Below are 21619 nucleotides of genomic sequence, written 5' to 3' on the forward strand. Positions count from 1 at the left end.
TCTCTCTTTCTCTTCTCTTGTCAAGATCCACACAATGAATCTACTTTTATAGGGTGCATGAGAGTAAGGAGAATACAATGAGCAGGTGGCGCGGGACACAGATGTTATCGTCGGGAACCGACATGGCGTTGGTGGCTGAACCTTGGCAGCAGAGATGCAGCCACCGGAGGTGAATGATTGGGGGCACCGAATTCTGGAACTAAAGACGAAGAAGAAGGTGAGAACGGCGATGGGAATTGAAGGGTTAGGTCTAGGCGTGAGTTACGATCTGGGGGGGACGTATTATTGTAGAGTTGGCTAAAAAGACACCCCATTTTTCCATATAAACGCCCTATTTGATTTTTAAGATATTTTTATTGGTTGAATTTGCATAGATTTCTGAAAAAATAAATTATAAATAGTTTATTATAGGTTGACTTTTAATAAAAGTGTTCATAGGATGTCTAAGGGGTGTCAATTTAGCAACACCTATTATTGTATTAGATCTTGGGTGTTTTTTATATTTAATTTATTAATTATTGATAATATTATTAAAATACTTTGAAGCACATAATGGTCATTTTAAGTCTATCAGGTACCAAATTTGAAATAGAAACAAACTAAAGGGATCGTCCAAGTGCAAAAAATACGTTATGGACCAAACATAAAATTTAGCAAACCACAATGACGATTCAGTAATTTGTTCAAAAAAATCACATTTTGGAACTTATGTGCAAAGTAAAACTTTTTAGACTTGATCTAAAGAAAAGACAAAATTGCAAAATTAGTCCTTGTGGTATTCAAAAAACTTTGGATAGGGTCCAAAAAGTTTCCAACTTGCATAGATGGTCCAAAATCAAGAATTTCCTTTGGTTTTGGTCCCTGGAGAACTTGAAAAGACTGTTTTGCCCTTTTTATTTCTTTTTTGTATTTTTTCATATTTCTTTTAATAATTTATTAATTAAAAAATAAAAATGAAAGAATTGGGCTCTCTCTCTCTCTCTCTCTCTCTCTCTCTCTCTCTCTCTCTCTCTCTCTCTCTCTCTCTCTCGTTGACCTCAAGAACCAAGGACATCTTTATAAGTCTCCATCCCCATGATGTCTTCTAATCAACAACACATATTTTCATTTATATAATTATCAAGCGCCAAAAACACCATATACTCCACCTCTCTTTCGTATGTTCTGAAACTTGCAGCTCAAACCGCCATCACCATTGGAGAGTGCTGCCTAAAACCTGCAACTAGATCGGAAAACCACAATTCCTTCGATCTGGAAAATCCTCTGATCTAAAACCCTCAAACTACCAAAAAAAACATGAAGAAACATCAATTCAGCCTCCATCGATTCGAGAGTAAGGGGAGAAGTGGATATGAGGTATGGGAGGTGGGTGTTGGCTTCGATTTCGGTTTCAGAGATAGGCAAAAGTAAAGAGGTGAAAACGATTCTTCCATCCTTTTTTTTTGCTCTGATTCATCGGTATCATGGCGACATCGATTCAGATGGACCAGATAATGACGATCGTTGTTCTTCTTATTTTACAGGGCCTCAGTTTGATTTCTGGGATTATCATCAGGTTTTGTTTTTGGGATTTTCATTATGTTTCAAGAACCCTAAGTAATTGATTTCAATAAGCTGAAAAAAAGAGGTTGAAGATGAAAAAAGAGATTGCTTAATGCTTGTATTTCTTGTGTAATAAAAGATCGAATGTTTCTTGAATGTCTTTGTTTTCTTGGGTAAATCAATCATGGATCGACAGTGGGGAGATTTATGGTGTTGCAGATTTTGGTGTTTGTGTTTATAGTTTATACGAGAGAGAGAGAGAGAGAGAGAGAGAGAGAGAGAGAGAGAGAGAGAGAGAGAGAGAGAGAGAGAGAGAGAGAGAGAGAGAGAGAGAGAGGGGTGGGGTGGGGGGGTGGGGTGGGGTGGACCCGACATATTTTTTTATTTTTCTTTTGTTTATTTTTTAATTAATAAGGTTTTAAAAGAATATAAAAATACAAAAAAGAAATGAGAAGGGCAAAATAGTCCTTTCAATATTTTTTGGACTAAAACCACATGAAATTCTTGATTTTGGACCTTCTATACAAGTTGAAATTTTTTTAGACCCTATCTAAAGTTTTATGAATACCACAGGGACCAAGGGACCAATTTTACAATTTTGTCTAAAGAAAACCACGACGCAATATGAACCATTTGTTTCTAATTTACTCTACAAAAACAAGAAACGTACTTCCACTATTTTATGAATTTATGCAATAATATTTTAATTACCTATTGTAATAAACTACTATTCTTTTTACCACTTTATGTATCTAAAAGATTAAACAATCCAACTTTTTTTAACATTATATGTGACATACATAGGAAATAGTCAAAAAAAAAAAGGTCTTGCTTATAACATAATATTATTAAAACAGTAAACTGCAAATTTGGTACTTCTGCTCAATGTTTCGTAATTTCTTTGACGACCTAATTTATAAATTATAAGCTTTGTAGGACTTTAATACGAGATTGTAACATACTATCGAAATTCGCTTAAAAAAGACCCTAGAAATATACCACAAAGCACACATGTGTTACGTGCATGGGGTACAACCTAATTTTGAACTCCCTTTTAGATTCCAATGAACGTATTCTACTCAAATTTGTTTATACAAAATACTGTAATACAAAAAAAATCTAAAAAAAAAGAGGTTAAAAGTCCAGATTACCCTTGAAAATGAGCTATCTGGGATTCCGTTTGTACTATTGTACTTTCTTGGTAACCGTTGTAGTACCTTTCTTTAAAGCCCGATCATGGTTCAGCATCGAGCTCACACTCTCCACCACCAAGATAATCTATAAAAAAAGAAATTACATTTTTGGTCCCTTAGTATAGGTCATTTTTTCAATTTTGATCACAAAAAGTTTTCTCTTGCAACTTTAGTCTTTTGTAACGGTTTTTGTTCCCTTTTACTTGGGGATCAAAAACAGTCATTACTTCGAATAGGGGACCAAATAAGGACGAAGATTATAGGAACATTCCTTTCGGGGGCCAGATTTGCAATATTAAACAAAACTCAGCAGTGGCGGAGGCAGTGGGGGGGCTGCCGGGTGCTTTGCCCCCTCCAACCTCTTTTCAAGTTGCAACTATAGTATTATAAGATATAAGATGAGCCAATGATAAATTAACTCCTACTCCCACATCGATGTATTGATGAATGCTTGAGCCCCTCCTAATTACTTTAAAAAGACAATTAATATATATTTATAAAACAATGACTCATAAGGGTATGAGAATTAAGAGGCCACGGCCGACTTTATAACCACCGCCTTGTTATTAATAAATATCCATCTATGTCAATTTGTAAGTAGCAAGAATACCCCATTTGTTTATAAATAGTGTTTATTATTCGATGATTCATCAGAGTTCAAGACAATGGGTAGCTACTTTTATTCGTCGAAGAGATTAATTTTCAATTAACAAATTGCCGGCAACACTGTTACATCAACGATTTCAGTTCTCTAATTAAGAAGGTAAATTTTTATTTTTATTGCATACTTTATTTACTGTTACTTGTAGTTAATAATTTAATTATGATTTGATAATTTGGTTGATTATAATTATAAATTTATAGGGTAAATTATTAGCAAGAAATTTCTTTTCTCAAACGAATAGACGATGTGCATGACCCATAATTGCATTCGGTTAGTGATAATACTAAATAAGATGTTCATAATATACACCCACAACCTTATGAAGCTGTCAGCCCCTCTTATTCTTAAATCCTGCCTCCGCCACTGAAACTCAGGGACCAAAAATGTAATTTACTCAAGATTGTGTTATTTTTGTGATTACTTGAAAGCAAAGAAATGAGGAATTATTAAGATATGAAGCAACCTGAAAGCAAGCATAAGCCATTGCAGTAGCATAGTAGAAATTTGCATTTCCAGTTCCCTAAAAAATTACATCAAGTCAAAAAAGTTAAATAATATTAAAATTATAAAAAAATATATATAAAAAAAAAAATAATGGTGGATGAGATGTTAACACTTAGCAAGAAAAGAATCATACCCTCCATATCCATAAATTGTGCATCACTGGGCTAAGAAGTAAAGTCCCCAAATACCCAGAGAAAAGAAAAAAAGAAAATTGCATATCTGCAACAAAAATAAATAATAATAAGATTTTAACAGAAAATGTAGAAATATAAAACAAATGGTCCATCCAATAAGTTACCAGCTAGTGCATTCACAAACAAGCCCAGTAGACCCAAGTAAAGAGCTGAATCTCCAACCTGCCATAAATGTTATTCTTTTATTAATAATAAATAAAAAAAAATGATTTTGAGAAAATAAAATAAGGAAGAATTACCGAAGGGTAGGATTTGAGGATTGAAGAGATTGCAATGTAGACAAATGCTAAAAAGCAAGGTCGATGATGTAAGCGTATAGCAAGTGGAAGCACCATGAAAAGAATGTTTATGTGAAACACCATCAAAAAGAAATTTCTGAAAAAATCAAAAACTTCTGCAAAGAAGTACCTGAAATTTATTAAATGAATCTTCATTATAACATGTATTTCATGCATTTTTCCCTAACAAAATATGTACTCACCACAAGACACCAATGTTTGGAGATAAATCTTCTACACTCAGAATAAACCCATAAGTTCTGCCAGTGTAATTAAAAGAATATATGTTAATAAAATAAAGGATTAGAAAACATATATAATTATAAATAAATACTACCTTTTGAACATCTCCCCAAGACTACTGTAATCTTTTAGAGAAATGCCACATAGGATTAGGACATAAAATGCCCAAATGGAAGCCCACAAAAAGAAAAGAAAAACTCGTCTCCATGAGAAAATTATTTGATTTAATGATTTTTTATTCTGAATCTGATCATCATCAATATATGGGAACAGTTTCCTTGGTGGTGTATCAAGTCCAGAACCTACTAAAAGAACCAACTGAAAAAGATAAAAAAAATATCATGTAAAAGAATTGAAGGTTAATGTAGTAAAAGGAGAGGAAAAGGGTATAATTGTCAATTTGTCATACAGGAATGACTAGAATAACAGGGTAGAGGGACAAATGAGATGCAATCACCCATCCAAAAGCAGCCAATGGAACAAGTCCTGTTGCAATTAGAATCAAGAACATTAATCCTATTATTATTATTATTATTAGAAATATAAAATAGTAATTATAAATTAAAGGGTTTAAAAGGTCTTACTCATGCAAGCCCCATATATTGATAATACAGTGACTAGATTTTCGATTGGTGATGTTGAATATCCCAAACAAGTGATGATGGTCAAAGGATTCCATAAGTAAACAAGAGCAGCTATGTCACCAGATGGAAAATTTTCTACAAAACACAAACTTCATCAGCTTTTTTAAAACTAAAATAACATAATAAGACACTGTAGATGTAGCAGGGAGTGATTAAGAGGAAAACCTGAAACATTGAGATGTGTAGTGGCTCCTAAAGATTTCAGGCTCTTGATATCTGCTACTTGAAGAAGCTGGCCAATTGCACGAATGAGTATTGCAGTGATGAAATCTGCAATGACAAATGCCAGACTGTATCCAAGAATATAATCTCATATCAACTATGTGATTAAGAAATTTTACTAGAATTTGATAATAACAAATGAAGAAAGAAGTGACAAGAGTAAGTATAAACATTTTAAATTCTCTTTGATTTTGCCACATTACCCGCATAAAAGATGATTTGACTTCCCTTCACCTCTGCAAACCGAGTAACAAGCAATCATAAGTATATCAATATCAGATGATCAGATCATATCACACATAGTAATGTTCTACATCTCCATAAAGAAGATCCTACACTAAACTAATCACCTACATGATACATCACATGCTAAATGTTCATAGTGTTTATTATTTTAGATATGAAGATGAAATAGTACTAACTACACAGCATATGATCATTGAAAATTCAAAATTATTCCTCATCAAGCACTCCCAAACTTTGAAGAAAAGAGAAAAGAGAGATTTAGGAACACAGTTTGGTTTTCGTGATCAAAGAGACTCATTTTGAATGTGATAAATTATACTAAAAGCTATCAGAAATACTGCAAACAGAAAACAATTGTTGCCAGATTTGTGAAATACTAGTGTTTAAACTTGAATGATAAAATGTATATCTTGTAGCAGACAAGTATAAGCTTGTTGTACATAATTGTTCTGTTTTATACCTATCAATAGTAAGAGGTCCAAGGATCGATAACAGGAGAGGAGATCCATGGTACATTGAACCTGTAAGCGATCAAACTCCATGAATTTTCGAAATTAAATCAATATATGCATCTATCAAAAGCGTGTGAATATCCATCAATTTACAAACCAGCATAAGGCGACATCGACGACTGCTTTAGCCAATAACCTTCCGCAACTGAAAATCAACATATGAACTTTGATTACTCAATTGATTGAATAGATATAAGAATTGAAGTGCGATGGTGTCAGTGATTACGGCGGCGAAGGCTGGTTAGGGGAGTGGAGACTTCGGGACGGGAGGAGAAGTTGAGAGTGTTGGGGAAATAGACTATGAGTATTAATCTAAGTATTACTGAAGCTACGGCGGAGCTCCAAAACCATGGCTGCTTCTTCGTTGATTTCTCTGATGGTTTCTCCATTTTGGGGGTTGTTTCCGATCGGAGAGTGATGACTGGTGGTGGTGGCGTGGTGTTTGTGGTTTTTTTCTGCCTGTCCAACGGCGTCGTTGGACATATGGTTTTTTATTTTCTTTTTCACTCATTTTTTTTCTTCGTTTTATTTAAACAAAATTGCAAAAATGGTCCGATTGTCAAAATTATATTGTTTTAGTTATAAAAATATTTGGTGATCCATTAGTGGTCCAATTTGGAATATCTTATGCGTTTTTTGTCCAAAACGTTAACTTTAAAAGCTTGGTTGCTAACTTCTTAAAAATGACAATTTTACACTCAGAGACAATTCTCCTACCAAACTACAATGACCATTTATGTATCTCTTCTTTTAATTTTATTCAATTATTATATATTAATTCTTTTCTTAAATTCTTTTTAGTGGATTAATTCTTTTTATTGGATTATTATATATTACTCACTCCGTCCCAAATTAATTGTCCACTTTTGACTTTTAAAGTTTTTTTTTTTCTTCAACTTTAACCTTAAATATTTTTATTTGTGTTATATATTACTTGATAAAATTTATAACAATGAAAACACATTTAAAATACAATCCGTTCATATATATTGCATCAAATATTATTTATCAAAAACAAAAATATTTAAGGTCAAATTTGAAGAATAAAAACTTCAAAAATCAAATGTGGACAATTAATTTGGGACGAAGGTAGTAATAAATATTATTGTTAATATATAATATTTATATATTAAAAATATTATTTATAGGATTATTAATTTTATTTAATTACTTATTTTTAATTTTTCTTAATTGATTATTTCTTTTCTATTAGATTAATATATGTTAATATATAATATATAATATTATATATATTAATAAATAATACTTTATTGGATTATTAATTTCTTTTAAATAATTCTTTTTTCCGTTTCTTTTTATTGGATTAATTCCTTTTAATTGGATTATATATTAATAAATACTATTTTTAATATATAATATTTATATGTTAATAAATATTATTTTATTGGATTACTAATTTTTTTAATTATTTTTTAATTAGATGTTTTTAGTTTCTTTTAATTATTTTCTTTATTATTTTAAATCAAAAAACCCAAAAACAATCTCACCCACCGCATCTCTTCTAATTTATTTTAAATATTTGGAAGATAACATATTTTGGACAACAATGTTAGGTTGTTTTATATGCATCATTATAGCATATTTACTTTTTAAGCACTCGAATAAAACATGATTATTTTTGTGTATTTATGGATTAAATATTAGTCTCTGAAGATCGACCATGTTTGATATTGTTACTATTATTTTTAAATCATATGTGCAAATAGGATATATTGTGTGATGCATTCGACACCCATCAAACACCATTACTATCACCCAGTTCAGCAGTGGTGGATATGTGGTATTTAAAAAAAATTAGGATGGTGGTGTTGTTGTCCAGAAAAAAAAAGAATTAATCCAATAAAAATGAAATTAAAAAATAACTAAAAGTAATTAAATATCCAATAAAGTAATATTTATTAATTTATAAATACTATATATTAAAAATAGTATTTATTAATATATAATAATCCACTAAAAAGAATTACTCCAATAAATATAAATTAAAAAAGAATTATTTAAAAGAATTTAATAATTCAATAAGTGATATTTTATTAAGACATAAATATTATATATTAAAAACAATAATTATTAATATATAATAATCCAATAATAATAAGGAATTAATCCAATAAAAATAAATTAAACTACATCTATTTAAAAAAGAATAATTCAATAAAGTAATGTTTATTAATATATAAATATTATATATTAAAAAATAATATTTATTAGTTTATAATATTCCAATAAAAAATAATTAATCCAATAAAAAGAAATTAAAAAATAATTAATTAAAAGAAATTATGTATAATAATTGAATAAAATTAAAAAGAAGGGCTGCAGAAATGGTCATTATGGTTTGGTTGCAAAAATGGTCCCTAAGGGTAAAATTGTCATTTTAAAAAAGTTAACAGTCAAACTGTTATAGTTAGTGTTGTTGGACCAAAAACGCACAATGTATCCAAATTGGACCACTATGCATCACCAAACATTTTTGACCAAAAATCACATAATTTTGACAACCACACAGACCATTTTTGAAATTTTGTATTTTTTAAATGATTACAATTTAATTGGTTTAAATTTAAGAAACATCATTAAACTCATATTTGTTATTTATAAAAATATCATTAAACTCATATTTTTATATAAAATTTACCACTAAACTAAATTTTATTCACATTTTATAATTTCATCTTTTCAGGTTGTCATCATTAATTTTTCGGTTATCTTTTATGGCTAATCTCATCATTATCATCTCAGGTAAAAGAGTCTTTAGTCCCTTTTTTATTAACATCATCATCCGTCTTTCCTTTGTTCACATCTTTATCTACTCCTCTCCCTCCGTAACTACTTAAAACTCACCTTACCCCTGCATCCCACTCTTAACCCCTTTCTGCTTGAATCGCGCACTACGGGTAACCGCTTTCATTCAAGGATTTTAAATAAGTTTCGTGGTAGTGAAAAATGGTGGAGATGGGTGGGTGGTTATGGTAAAACATGGTGGTGATAAAAGGTGATTTTGTTGCAGAGAGGAGGTTGATGGCGTTGGTGAGAGGTAGACTATGTTTGTGGGATAAATGATGTTTGTAACGTCCCACAAATAGCAATAAAATTTTCATTTTTAAACCATCAAATCCATACAAACATTTGTTCCTAAATCAATCATAGTAAAATGTATCTCTCAAACATCATATTAAAATAATAATCAGTGCGGAAAATCTATTGGGGGATACAGTGCAGTCAAGTCGAGCCCTTCCCTTTGGAACTGGAAGTACCTGAAAATATGTCAACCACAAAACTGTAAGCACAAAGCTTAGTGAGTTCCCCAAAATACCACATACCATACATAAGATAGTGAATGATATGGACCGAATCATAGTCTTACTGTCACTTTCTGACATGGGCCAGATCATGGTCTTTCCTTGCAATGTCGAGGGTCAAATCCCGGTCTTACAAACAAGTGTCAGGGGCTACATCCTGGTCTTCCATGCAAGTATCACGAAGACAACTAGCATCCTACATACAAATTCCAGGAGCCAGATCCTGGTCTTTCATACATATGCCAAGGGCCACACCCTGGTCTTCCATGCAAGTATCATAAAGACAACTAGCATCCTACATAGTATAGTGAAAAGACTCACCTCGCAGACGTAGTCAAAAGCAAACAGCTTTCTCAGCCAACAAAAGGGTGTTATACACCTCTTAATAAACCAACAAGGTAAACCTTAGTCCACCGTCTAAAACTAGCAAATTGACCAAAAGTCAACAAAGTCAAAAGTCAACGGTTAAAATCTAAGTCAACAGTCAAAATCATCATCAACCGACCTCCATGTCGTGGCCAGTCCATTGCCACATCGTGGGTAACAACATCAATCCTGATCCAACAACTCAGTCGTAAATAATTCGATCCCCACGTCGTGGCACCTAGTGGCCACGTAATGGCTCACTATAGACAAAATAGTCGATGGGTCCCTCATTGCCACGTCGTGGCACCCTTCATGCCATGTCGTGGCTTCTGGCTGAGAACAACTTAATAAATTGAGTTCGTAATCCATTAAGCCTTCAACTCTAACTTTCCAAAAAGCTTTTAGGGACTCCAAAGGCTCATAAAAATCCAAACTTTATGGACATGCATGTATAATGCATCTCTCTCTCTCTCACTCTCTCTTTCTTTCTCTCTCTCTCTCTCTCTCTCTCTCTCTCTTCTAGGTCAAAAATGGTAGATATTGGGGTCAAAACCCCCATGCATGAATTCAAGACTACCTAAATCTTCAGATATGAAACAATTAACCATCTAGGGACCTCCATGAGCAATAAAGTTTCCAACTTTATTGAATCTACCCACTCAAAACATCATAAACATGAAGAAGAAGTAGAAGAAGCATATAAACCTAGATATAGAAAAGGCTAACCAACAAGATCAAAAAAAGGAAACTCACAAAGGTCCAGAAGTTGCTCAAATGAAATGTCTAAGCTTGCCAAGAGGTTCTCTATACCACAAGGGTCTTGTTCTTCCTTCCAAATGCACCAAATCACCAAAAAGTAAGCTCAAATATAGATGAGAGGATATTAAGGTTTGCTTTAAGGTTCTTGGGGTGATGAAGGCTGGAACTGATGCCCTAAATTTGAGGTTAAATGCTTAATTACGGAGGAAACCCTAAAATTATGGGCTTGGGTGAAAGACCCTAACACTAAAATTACCATAAAGCCAAACATGCTACATGCATATTCATAATTATAATTCACATTAGTGGTCTAAATACAAAAGCATGGATACAAACCAACTAACAAGGTTTTTACAAAGTTTCATAACTACTTGTATAAATACATAACTACCCATGAATTTATAATACATATACATATATGTATACCAAGTACAAACGTAGTAGTGTCAACTACTCTAAGTCCTCCAACAAAGCCTATCTACTATGGATGCTTATCACCTGAAATAGTTAAACACTGAGAGGGATGAGCGGGCGTCGCTTAGTGAGTTCAAAAATACATACAATATAACGCAATGTCATATACATAACAATATGACAGAAACAAAAAGAAACAAAGGACAACAAAGGCTTATATGTGTATCAAATGAATGGCTTTCCATATCCATCAATGATTAGATTCAAGGGGTTACAATCAATGAGATACAACAATTTAGGATCATACACACCATGAAATTCCATCCCAAGTGGCACATAAAACACAATTCCTGCTTATCATGTTGCTAGAATATACATGCTTTCAGCCCTACCTAGCCTGAAGCCAATACCAAAGTGATACGAGTCATGCTCTACATGGCCAAAGACACAAATCCAATACCAAAGTGATACGAGTCATGCTCTACATGGCCAAAGGCACAAAATCAATACCAAAGTAATAAGATTCATGCTCTACATGGCCAAAGGCATCAAAATCCAATATCAAGTAAACAAAACCACTTAAATCAATTACACATGAAAGCACATTGCACGTATAACACATAACATACAAATTGTCCCTATATTGAACTCACTGTGTGTCACAACTAGAAATTCTGATGATTTGTAAACAATTAACAAGGATAACATTGTAACTAAAACTTGAAAGCATGTATGATGCTTATTCAATGACAACAAAATTCCATCAAACACTCCATATAAACGCTCAAATAGTCTACAAAAGGTTGGAAACCCTAGAAATCCCGGGTTAAGTCCATTATGGACTAGGATTTCCTTATTGGGCCTAATGGGCCAATAAACTTCCAATGTGACTATTTTAGGCTTAGAACTCTGAAATGGGCTCTCATTGGACCCACTCTCATAAGACTTAACCTTTTTGGGGCTTATAAGCCTAAAATGGACTAGCTTACCTTTAATGGGCCTTATTGGGCCATAACAAATCCAAATAGCTTTAATAGACTCAAATACATTCCTTTATGCTAAATTGGGCCGTGAACTACTCTAAAGGCCCAATGGACCGAAAATTATCAAATCGGGCCTCATATTATGGACTCAAGCACAAAAGGCCCAAGCCATTCTCTTCTCTCTCTCTCTCGGTCCAAGTAGAAAACAAAAAAAAAGAGAAATTAAGGGAATTAAGGAGGGTTAGCCACCTCCTTATTACATATTGGACTTCCATGCAAGTTCACATGTCTCCATGCATCCATCCCTTTACCTATCTCTCTCTTCTCTTTCTCTTCTTATTACTCACGGCCGAAGGTAGTAACACACACACACATACCAAACTCCATTCCAATACTATCAAATTCTCTCAAGAACCTCTCCATTCTTCCTTCAAAATTTCGAGACTTGCTTACATGCCAAAAAGATCTTTCACTCATAACACAAATCTTTGGTAAGTGTTTACTTAAATCTAAAGTTTAACTTCTATATCTCACCAAAAATCATCTTATAATTCATTCAAATTCATGATCATACTCCTTAGAAGCAATCTAAGCCCAAGGACTTCTAAAGAAGCTTGTTAGGCCGAAAGATCTCATCATTTTCATCCATTCTTCTTCAAAACCGTGAACATCAAAGCAAGGCGAGTTCATACCCCTCTATTTTCGGTTTTCATATGATTTATGGGGGAGAATACAAGTAAAATGTGAAGATCTATGTGTATTTGTATGTTATGTGTGATTTCTTGTGTTTTTGTGGTAAATATGTGCTAAAAATGAAAGATATTTCGAGATCTATAGTTCAAGAAGGAAAAATATGTGATCTAGGTCATATTTCACTTAACATGTCAAGATAAACTACTATACAAGCTTTAAAATAACACACTACAACATAAAAACTTGTTATTGGACTATTTGTGATAAATAAAAAAAAGATGGGAAAAAAATGTCATTCACGGTTTCTACAAGGATCAAAAGGTCAAAACAGCCAAAATAAGAGTTTTTATAAATATTAGGCTTTTTAAAGGACTAAAATGTAAATTTTAGCCTAATGGGCTAAAATTTAGGCTTTTCGGTTATTTAGGCCCAAAAATGTGAAAAATCAAATTTAAGGGGCTGAAATGGAAAGTTTCTAAAAACAGGGGCTATAAACGTAAATAAACCTATTTCAGGGGTTAAAATGGTCTTATTTATCAAAAGGGACTAAAAATGCAAAGATTTTGGATTTTGGGTAAGAATTGTAAAAATTGCAAAAAGTGTGGATTTAAATGCAAATGTTTTAACTAAGGGGCTGAAACTGTCCAGAATAAAATTTTGGGCTTAAAACATTATTTAATTAAGTGTTTAGGCCAAAAATGTCAAGAAAAAGAGTTCAAGGACCTAATATGTCATTTTTCATAAAAATGGCTAAAAATTGCCAACTTTACCAAAATAAGGGGCTGAATAGGTCAAACTAATATTTTTGGTCAATTATGTTAATAATAAAATAATTGGGTCAAAATATACAAAACTTTATAACTTATGGGTTTTAAATAGAAAAATAACTATTTTTATAAATCTATGAATCGTTATAAAACAAATTGGTGATTTTTACGACATATCGATTAAACAACTTCGCAACACTAATACTATACAAAACAAGTAAACATTCTAATTGGGCTTGAGAGATTTTAATCATGCTTATTGGGCCTTCGTGACACATTAACATGACTTTTGGGCCCAACATAAATAATACATGTTATTAGGCCTCTTGTGACCCAATTACATGCTTAAGGGACCCTCAATGGCTTTGACATGCTATTGGGCCTCAGTGGCCCATTAGCATTGCTAGTAAGGTCCAAATAAATCTTATGCGAAATGGGCCAACGCGCCTTTCGTATACTCGACAGCCTTAAATAACATACGTAATTAGTAGGGCCTAGTAGTCCTCTTCTCTTCGTCTGTTAGGCTTACCTTCTTTTCAAGTAAACTAAAATCAGGTCATTAATCAAGGTTAATCAAATTCATGTGGATTAAGTGAGTAATATCGGGTGACACCAATAAGTGTCGGTCATAGTCTGTAGTTGTAATCAAAGTCTCCTGGAGGGAGAGCGAGAGTTTGTGTATAGATCTATACGGGGGTGACTCCCCCACACCTAAGCTGTTCGCTACAGTTAGACTCGACCAGTCTAGGGTGACAAAATCTTAAGATCAATTCCGGTGTTCATTAGAATGCCAAGACAGACGAACTAGTCATTATCATGCATGGTTATAACGACTCACATAGAGATCCATTACCATCTAAGTAATCAGGGGAAATCATATTCATTCGCTGTGACGATACAATAATACAAAACAATCATAATATTTTATCGGAAAACATCGGGTTTTCTGGGGAAACCAATCTTACTCACTTGTACTTTCAAAAACTATAATGCAAAACTTCTCATTTATACACGTTTTGAAATCATTCACGCATATATACTTACAGGATCATCACAACATTTTCATGAAAAGTCTTATTACAGAAAATATCGGAGTTTCTGGGTTTTACGAACGACATAAACTATTTTACATCAAACATACTTATGAACTCACCAACATTATATATGTTGAGCGTTTTCAAAATAACTTGTATTCTCAGGTAATCGTTAGAACGAGGAAGCATCCAGTGTGTTGAAAGTTTCTTTTGTAGTTGCTAATCACCAAACACTTTATATTTTGGGATCATGTAATGTAAACCATGTACTTGATGTAAACAATGCCAGTTGTACTATGTAATGTTTGGTGATGAATGTGTTATGTTTCATGTATATTCATTGTGATGATATTTCAATTTAAGTCACGCGAGCCCTCGGACGTTTCCGCCGTCTGGTTCGGGGGTGTGACAGGTTGGTATCAGAGCTCTGTTTATAGTGAACTGACATATCTAACCACACATTGATATGCAACTATAAACCCAGCAAGGGACTAAATAACTCTGAACAAAACAAATAAAATGTGCTAATAAACACTCTTACTTGTGCGACTTAGAAAAATGAACATAATAACAAATCAAATAAGATGATTGGGAGAACCTGACATCCCGGTTAAGCCAGGACTGTTCACAGTTGTATTAGGGATAGGAATGTAGCCTGATCAACTACATTTCTTCGTAATACAACTAACACATGCCCTGGGACGATCGCGATGGTCAGTAAACCTAAGGCATACCCTATTGTTAAACAAGAAGAGCGCATCAACCCAACTTTTTATATATAAATAACAAATCTTAGGAGTAATAATAGTTTATTTATATACCTCCTCACAGTCACCATGGAAGAGGAGCATCAGGGCATTCAGTTTCATCAGGTCTTAGTAGCCCACGAGAAGATTAAGGACTACCCCGAGGAAGAACAGGAGGAGCACACGACGTTGGGCCCGACGAGTACACGGACACATACTACGAGTTTGATGGGACCGATGACGATATGGAGGAAGAAAGAGGCACAGACGAAGCCTCCGTCACACTACCTACTGGCGAGACACAGCAGAACCACCCTGCCCCACCAGGAAATCCCGTGAGAGAGAATCGTTCTCCGGTGGATGAGGCTGCCGCACTACGACAACAGCTATTCGCCATGGAAGCACGAGCGGTGCAGGCCGTACAGGAAAGAGATGAAGTCATTGGAGAGATGACTGAGATGGCCCAGTTATTGGCACAACACTTTGGTATATGATCTCGCTGCCACCGTTGGACGCTTCCTAGTGTGTTAGGACCCGCTTTACCCTACTAGTGCTATGTTCCCTTATGTTTGCAATGTACTACCGACTCCATGTTTAAGTGATTACACTACTCATAGAGTCGTTATGTTGTCGAACTTGTACCTCTATGTATGCTCTTTCGAGCAAATTTTTCGTGTATCAAAGTACGGATATTATTAGTGAAAAATATTATGTGTTTTATGGTGATGTTGTGACCTGCTATGTGTTTTATACTATTATTGTTTGGTGTGAATATATGGAAACAATTAGATACAAAAATCGATTCACGAAATTCTCAGCTTAAAAACAATACATACTCAACATCTTTCTGTTCCATAACAGCAAGATGCCGCAGAGACCAAACCGCAGAAATAACCAACCACTGACACCACCGGAAGTCAACTCAGCTGCGTTTCAAGTAGCTGTATCTGCTGCAGTCACAGCAGCCATGGCGCAAATCCACCAAGGGAACAATGGCGGAGGAAACGGGCAGGGGGCTGGAAGTTCAAACAACGGAATAAATCAAGGACCTACCAAGACATGCTCTTACAAAGACTTTACCAACGCCAAGCCACGAACCTTTAATGGAACGGGAGGTGTCATAGCCCTAAAGAGGTGGATTGAGAAAATCGAATCCGTCCTTGAAATTTGCGGGTGTCCAGATGGGTGCAAGGTCAAGTTCGCAACATGTACCTTTGTTGATCAAGCTCTTTCACGGTGGAACGGTCACATCGAAGCCATGACCCTTCCAGTGGCAAACACAATGTCCTGGGAAGAACTGAAGGAAATGATGTTGGCAGAGTACTGCCCTAGATGCGAGATACAAAAGATGGAACAAGAATTGTGGAACTTGACAGTTCAGAACTCCAATATCGACGCATACATATCCAGGTTTAGCGAGCTATCCCTTCTGTGTCCGGGTATGATCACCTCAGAAGGGAAAAAGATTGAGAGGTTCATCTGGGGATTGACTGCACCTATCCAAGGGAATGTCATTGCGGCAAACCCTGAGACGTTTGATAGCGCCAAAAGATTGGCCAAGAAATTGTATGATCATGGCAGCAAGAAGAGTGTTAAGATTTTGGAAGCGGATGTTAAGAAGGGAGAAGAGAATAAGAAAGGGAAGAACAACAAGAGAAGAGGTAAACAGAACTCCGAATCATCTAAGAAGCAACAGACAGTGACTGTCCATGCAGCAACCCAAGCTACCACAGCACCACATGCTCCAGCCTCATCCACGCCGAATGCTCCGAAACAGTACACAGGGAATCTTCCCAAGTGTAACAAATGTAACTACCATCACCACGGGGAATGCAGAGAGATGATGTGCACAAGATGCAACCGAAAGGGCCATACAACAAAGTATTGTAGGACCCAGCTTCCACAAAACCAGATGCCCAACAACAACAACAATAACAACACAAAGGATGGAGCCAGTTATACCTGTTATGGGTGCGGGAAGACCGGACATTTCAGGCGGAATTGTCCCAATGCAAACAATCAGACGACAGGAGCAGCAGGAAGAGTGCTGACTATGGGTCAAGGAGAAGCGGTTCAGGATCCCGCTGTCGTCACCGGTACGTTTCTCCTTAACCAGTCATATGCATGCATCCTGTTTGATACCGGAGCAGGGCGAAGCTTTTTGAGTAATAAATTCAAACACCTGCTAAAACAACAACCCCAAAAGCTTAATGAAACCTTTACGGTGGAAATGGCTAATGGGAAAACAGAATCAACTGGGGAAATCTATGTAGGATGTACCCTAACCTTAAATCAACATGCCTTTCAAATAAATTTGATGCCTGTAACTATTAGGAGTTTTGATGTGATTGTCGGCATGGACTGGTTGAGCCCCCATCATGCCGAAATTATGTGTTCCGAGAAGGCCGTTCGCCTTTATCTCCCTAACCACAAAACCCTAATTATATACAGGGATAAGCCCAGTACGAACCTTCGTCTTATCTCGTGCATTAAGGCACATAAGTATCTACAAAAGAAGGACTTGGCGTTTCTGGCACACATAGTGGATAAGTCCAAGGAAGAGGTCAATATTCGAGACATCCCAGTGGCTTGCGACTTCCCGGATGTCTTTCCTGAAGACCTTCCGGGGATACCCCCAGAAAGACAAGTCGAGTTCCGAATTGACCTGGTGCCAGGAGCCACGCCCATTGCCAAATCACGCTATAGGTTGGCTCCTGCGGAGATGCAAGAACTGTCAAGCCAACTTAGCGAACTCTTGAGCAAAGGATTCATCCGACCTAGCTTCTCACCCTGGGGAGCTCCGGTCCTCTTTGTTAAGAAAAAGGACGGATCCTTTAGGATGTGTATTGATTACAGAGAACTGAACAAGCTCACTATCAAAAATCGCTACCCACTTCCGCGAATCGACGATCTATTCGACCAGCTCCAAGGAGCAAGTTACTTCTCTAAGATAGATCTGCGATCCGGATACCACCAACTCAAAGTCTGGGAAGAGGATATCCCCAAAACCACTTTCCGAACTCGCTATGGACATTACGAATTTGTTGTAATGCCCTTCGGTCTAACGAATGCCCCCGCCACATTCATGGACCTGATGAATCGAACTTGCCGACCATTCCTCGACAATTTTGTCATTGTTTTCATCGACGATATACTAGTCTATTCTCGAAGCGAAGAGGAGCATGGTCGACATCTCCGACAAATCTTGGGAACCCTACGAACTGAAAAGTTATACGTAAAACTCTCTAAGTGTGAGTTCTGGCTCCGTAGTGTGAAATTTTTGGGTCATGTTGTCAGTCAAGAAGGGATACATGTAGACCCTTCTAAGGTCAAAGCCATAGAAGGATGGGCGGTCCCAACGACACCCATAGAAATTCGTCAATTTTTAGGTCTCGCAGGCTATTACAGGAGATTCATTTAGAACTTCTCCAAAACAGTCAAGCCACTTACCATGCTTACACAAAAGGGCGTGTCATTTGAATGGACAGAAAAGCAGGAGGTTGCCTTCCAAACTCTGAAGCGAGCTCTCTGTAGTGCACCAGTACTATCACTACCAGAGGGAACAGAAGACTTCGTAGTTTACTGCGATGCTTCAAATCAGGGTTTAGGATGTGTACTCATGCAGCATGGAAAGGTGATAGCTTATGCATCCCGACAACTAAAGACACATGAGGTGAATTATACCACCCATGATCTCGAATTGGGAGCTGTGGTCTTCGCCTTGAAAATTTAGAGGCACTACCTTTATGGTACCAAGTGCATCATTTTCACCGACCACAAGAGTCTCCAGCACATTTTAAATCAAAAGGAGTTAAACATGAGGCAGCGAAGATGGGTTGAGCTGTGAAACGATTATGAGTGCGAAATCAAGTACCACCCAGGCAAGGCTAACGTGGTAGCTTATGCCTTAAGTCGGAAAGAATACTCAAATCGTCGTGTGAAGACCCTTTCGATAACCGTTCAATCCCATCTGTCCTCGCAAATCAAAGCAGCCCAGTTCGATGCCATGAAGATAGAAAACAGAACAAGCGAAGCGTTACATGGAATGGAAAAGAACTTTGAAGTCAAGGAGGACGGAGCATATTACTTCATGAACCGAATTTGGATCCCTAAACTTGGGGGATTCAGAGAAGTAGTCATGAATGAAGCCCATAAGACACGATACTCCATCCATCCGGGTTCAGATAAAATGTACTTGGATATCAAGCAGCAGTATTGGTGGCCTAACATGAAGGCAGAAATTGCCACTTACGTTAGCAAGTGCCTCACCTGTGCTAAGGTGAAGGTAGAATATCAGAAGCCCTCGGGACTATTACAACAACCAGTAATACCCGAGTGAAAATGGGAAAGGATTACTATGGACTTTGTGACCAAATTACCCAAGACAACAGATGGATTGGATACCATATGGGTAATAGTCGACAGGTTGACAAAATCCACTCATTTTCTGCCAATAAAAGAGTCATACAAGATAGAACGATTGACGATAATCTATATCAAGGAAATCGTGAGACTCCATGGAGTACTAATATCTATCATCTCAGATCGAGATAGTAGATTTACTTCACGCTTTTGGCAATCGCTTCAGAAAGCTATGGGAACACAACTCGACATGAGAACTGCCTACCACCCACAAACCGATGGTCAAAGTGAGCGAACCATTCAAACGCTTGAAGATATGCTTCGCGCATGCGTGATAGACTTTGGAAGGTCGTGTGATACTCACTTGCCTTTAATTGAGTTTTCGTACAACAACAGCTATCACTCAAGCATCAAAGTTGCTCCTTTTGAAGCCTTATATGGACGTAAATGTAGATCACCGTTGTGTTGGGATGAGGTAGGTGACACTCAGCTAGCAAGAGAACAGACACCAAGCAATGCATTAACAGGACCATAAATCATACGCGAAACGACAGAGAAAATAGTTCAAATCAAAGCTCGACTTCAAGCATCACGAGACCGACAGAAGAGCTACGCTGATAAACGACGAAAGCCCTTGGAATTCCGAGTCGGGGATCGGGTGTTGTTAAAAGTCTCTCCCTGGAAAAGGGTGATTCGTTTTGGGAAACGGGGAAAACTAAACCCACGGTACAATGGACCATTCGAGATTCTTGCCCGAATCGGTCCGGTGGCTTATAGACTACAACTACCTGCTGAACTCATCAGTGTACACCCCGTGTTCCATGTTTCCAATTTGAAGAAGTGCCTATCCGACGAAACTCTCGTCATTCCATTGGAAGAAATCGAAATCAACGAGAATCTCCTGTTCATCGAGGAACCAGTTGAAATCATGGACAGGGAAGTGAAGCGTACTAAGCAAAGTCGCATTCTGATTGTGAAAGTTCAGTGGAACGCGAAACGTGGACCAGAATTCACATGGGAACGCGAAGACCAGATGAAGCAGAAGTACCCTCACCTATTCTCGCATTCTCAAATCTAGCTTCAAAAAAAAAATTCGGGACGAAATTCCCTCTAACGGGGGGATGATGTCACAACTAGAAATTCTGATGATTTGTAAACAATTAACAAGGATAACATTGTAACTAAAACTTGAAAGCATGTATGATGCTTATTCAATGACAACAAAATTCCATCAAACACTCCATATAAACGCTCAAATAGTCTACAAAAGGTTGGAAACCCTAGAAATCCCGGGTTAAGTCCATTATGGACTAGGATTTCCTTATTGGGCCTAATGGGCCAATAAACTTCCAATGTGACTATTTTAGGCTTAGAACTCTGAAATGGGCTCTCATTGGACCCACTCTCATAAGACTTAACCTTTTTGGGGCTTATAAGCCTAAAATGGACTAGCTTACCTTTAATGGGCCTTATTGGGCCATAACAAATCCAAATAGCTTTAATAGACTCAAATACATTCCTTTATGCTAAATTGGGCCGTGAACTACTCTAAAGGCCCAATGGACCGAAAATTATCAAATCGGGCCTCATATTATGGACTCAAGCACAAAAGGCCCAAGCCATTCTCTTCTCTCTCTCTCTCTCGGTCCAAGTAGAAAACAAAAAAAAAGAGAAATTAAGGGAATTAAGGAGGGTTAGCCACCTCCTTATTACATATTGGACTTCCATGCAAGTTCACATGTCTCCATGCATCCATCCCTTTACCTATCTCTCTCTTCTCTTTCTCTTCTTATTACTCACGGCCGAAGGTAGTAACACACACACACATACCAAACTCCATTCCAATACTATCAAATTCTCTCAAGAACCTCTCCATTCTTCCTTCAAAATTTCGAGACTTGCTTACATGCCAAAAAGATCTTTCACTCAT

At 36.2% G+C, this 21619-nt stretch overlaps 1 protein-coding gene across 2 annotated transcripts; it reads right to left on the reverse strand.

The window, feature by feature from the left end:
• Nucleotides 1-2493: 2493 nt before the first annotated feature.
• On the reverse strand, nucleotides 2494-6735 carry LOC145120955 (uncharacterized). Of its 2 annotated transcripts, XM_079056741.1 has the most exons (15): nucleotides 6469-6735; nucleotides 6340-6387; nucleotides 6191-6251; nucleotides 5688-5720; nucleotides 5428-5552; nucleotides 5203-5337; nucleotides 5028-5104; nucleotides 4713-4936; nucleotides 4579-4635; nucleotides 4337-4505; nucleotides 4202-4259; nucleotides 4037-4122; nucleotides 3863-3919; nucleotides 3716-3762; nucleotides 2494-2820 (listed from the first exon to the last, which is right to left on the reverse strand). In XM_079056741.1, exons 1-15 carry the CDS (start codon nucleotides 6629-6631, stop codon nucleotides 2796-2798), a joined length of 1365 nt encoding a protein of 454 aa, XP_078912867.1. In that variant the 5' UTR covers nucleotides 6632-6735; the 3' UTR covers nucleotides 2494-2795. The 2 variants fall into 2 exon arrangements, with proteins under 2 accessions (XP_078912867.1, XP_078912866.1); XM_079056740.1 differs by lacking the exon at nucleotides 3716-3762.
• Nucleotides 6736-21619: the final 14884 nt, after the last annotated feature.

Source organism: Lactuca virosa, chromosome 6 (assembly GCF_052849685.1).
Source record: "Lactuca virosa cultivar CGN04683 chromosome 6, Lactuca_virosa_CGN04683_v6, whole genome shotgun sequence".
In the NCBI taxonomy this organism is placed as follows: domain Eukaryota; kingdom Viridiplantae; phylum Streptophyta; class Magnoliopsida; order Asterales; family Asteraceae; genus Lactuca; species Lactuca virosa.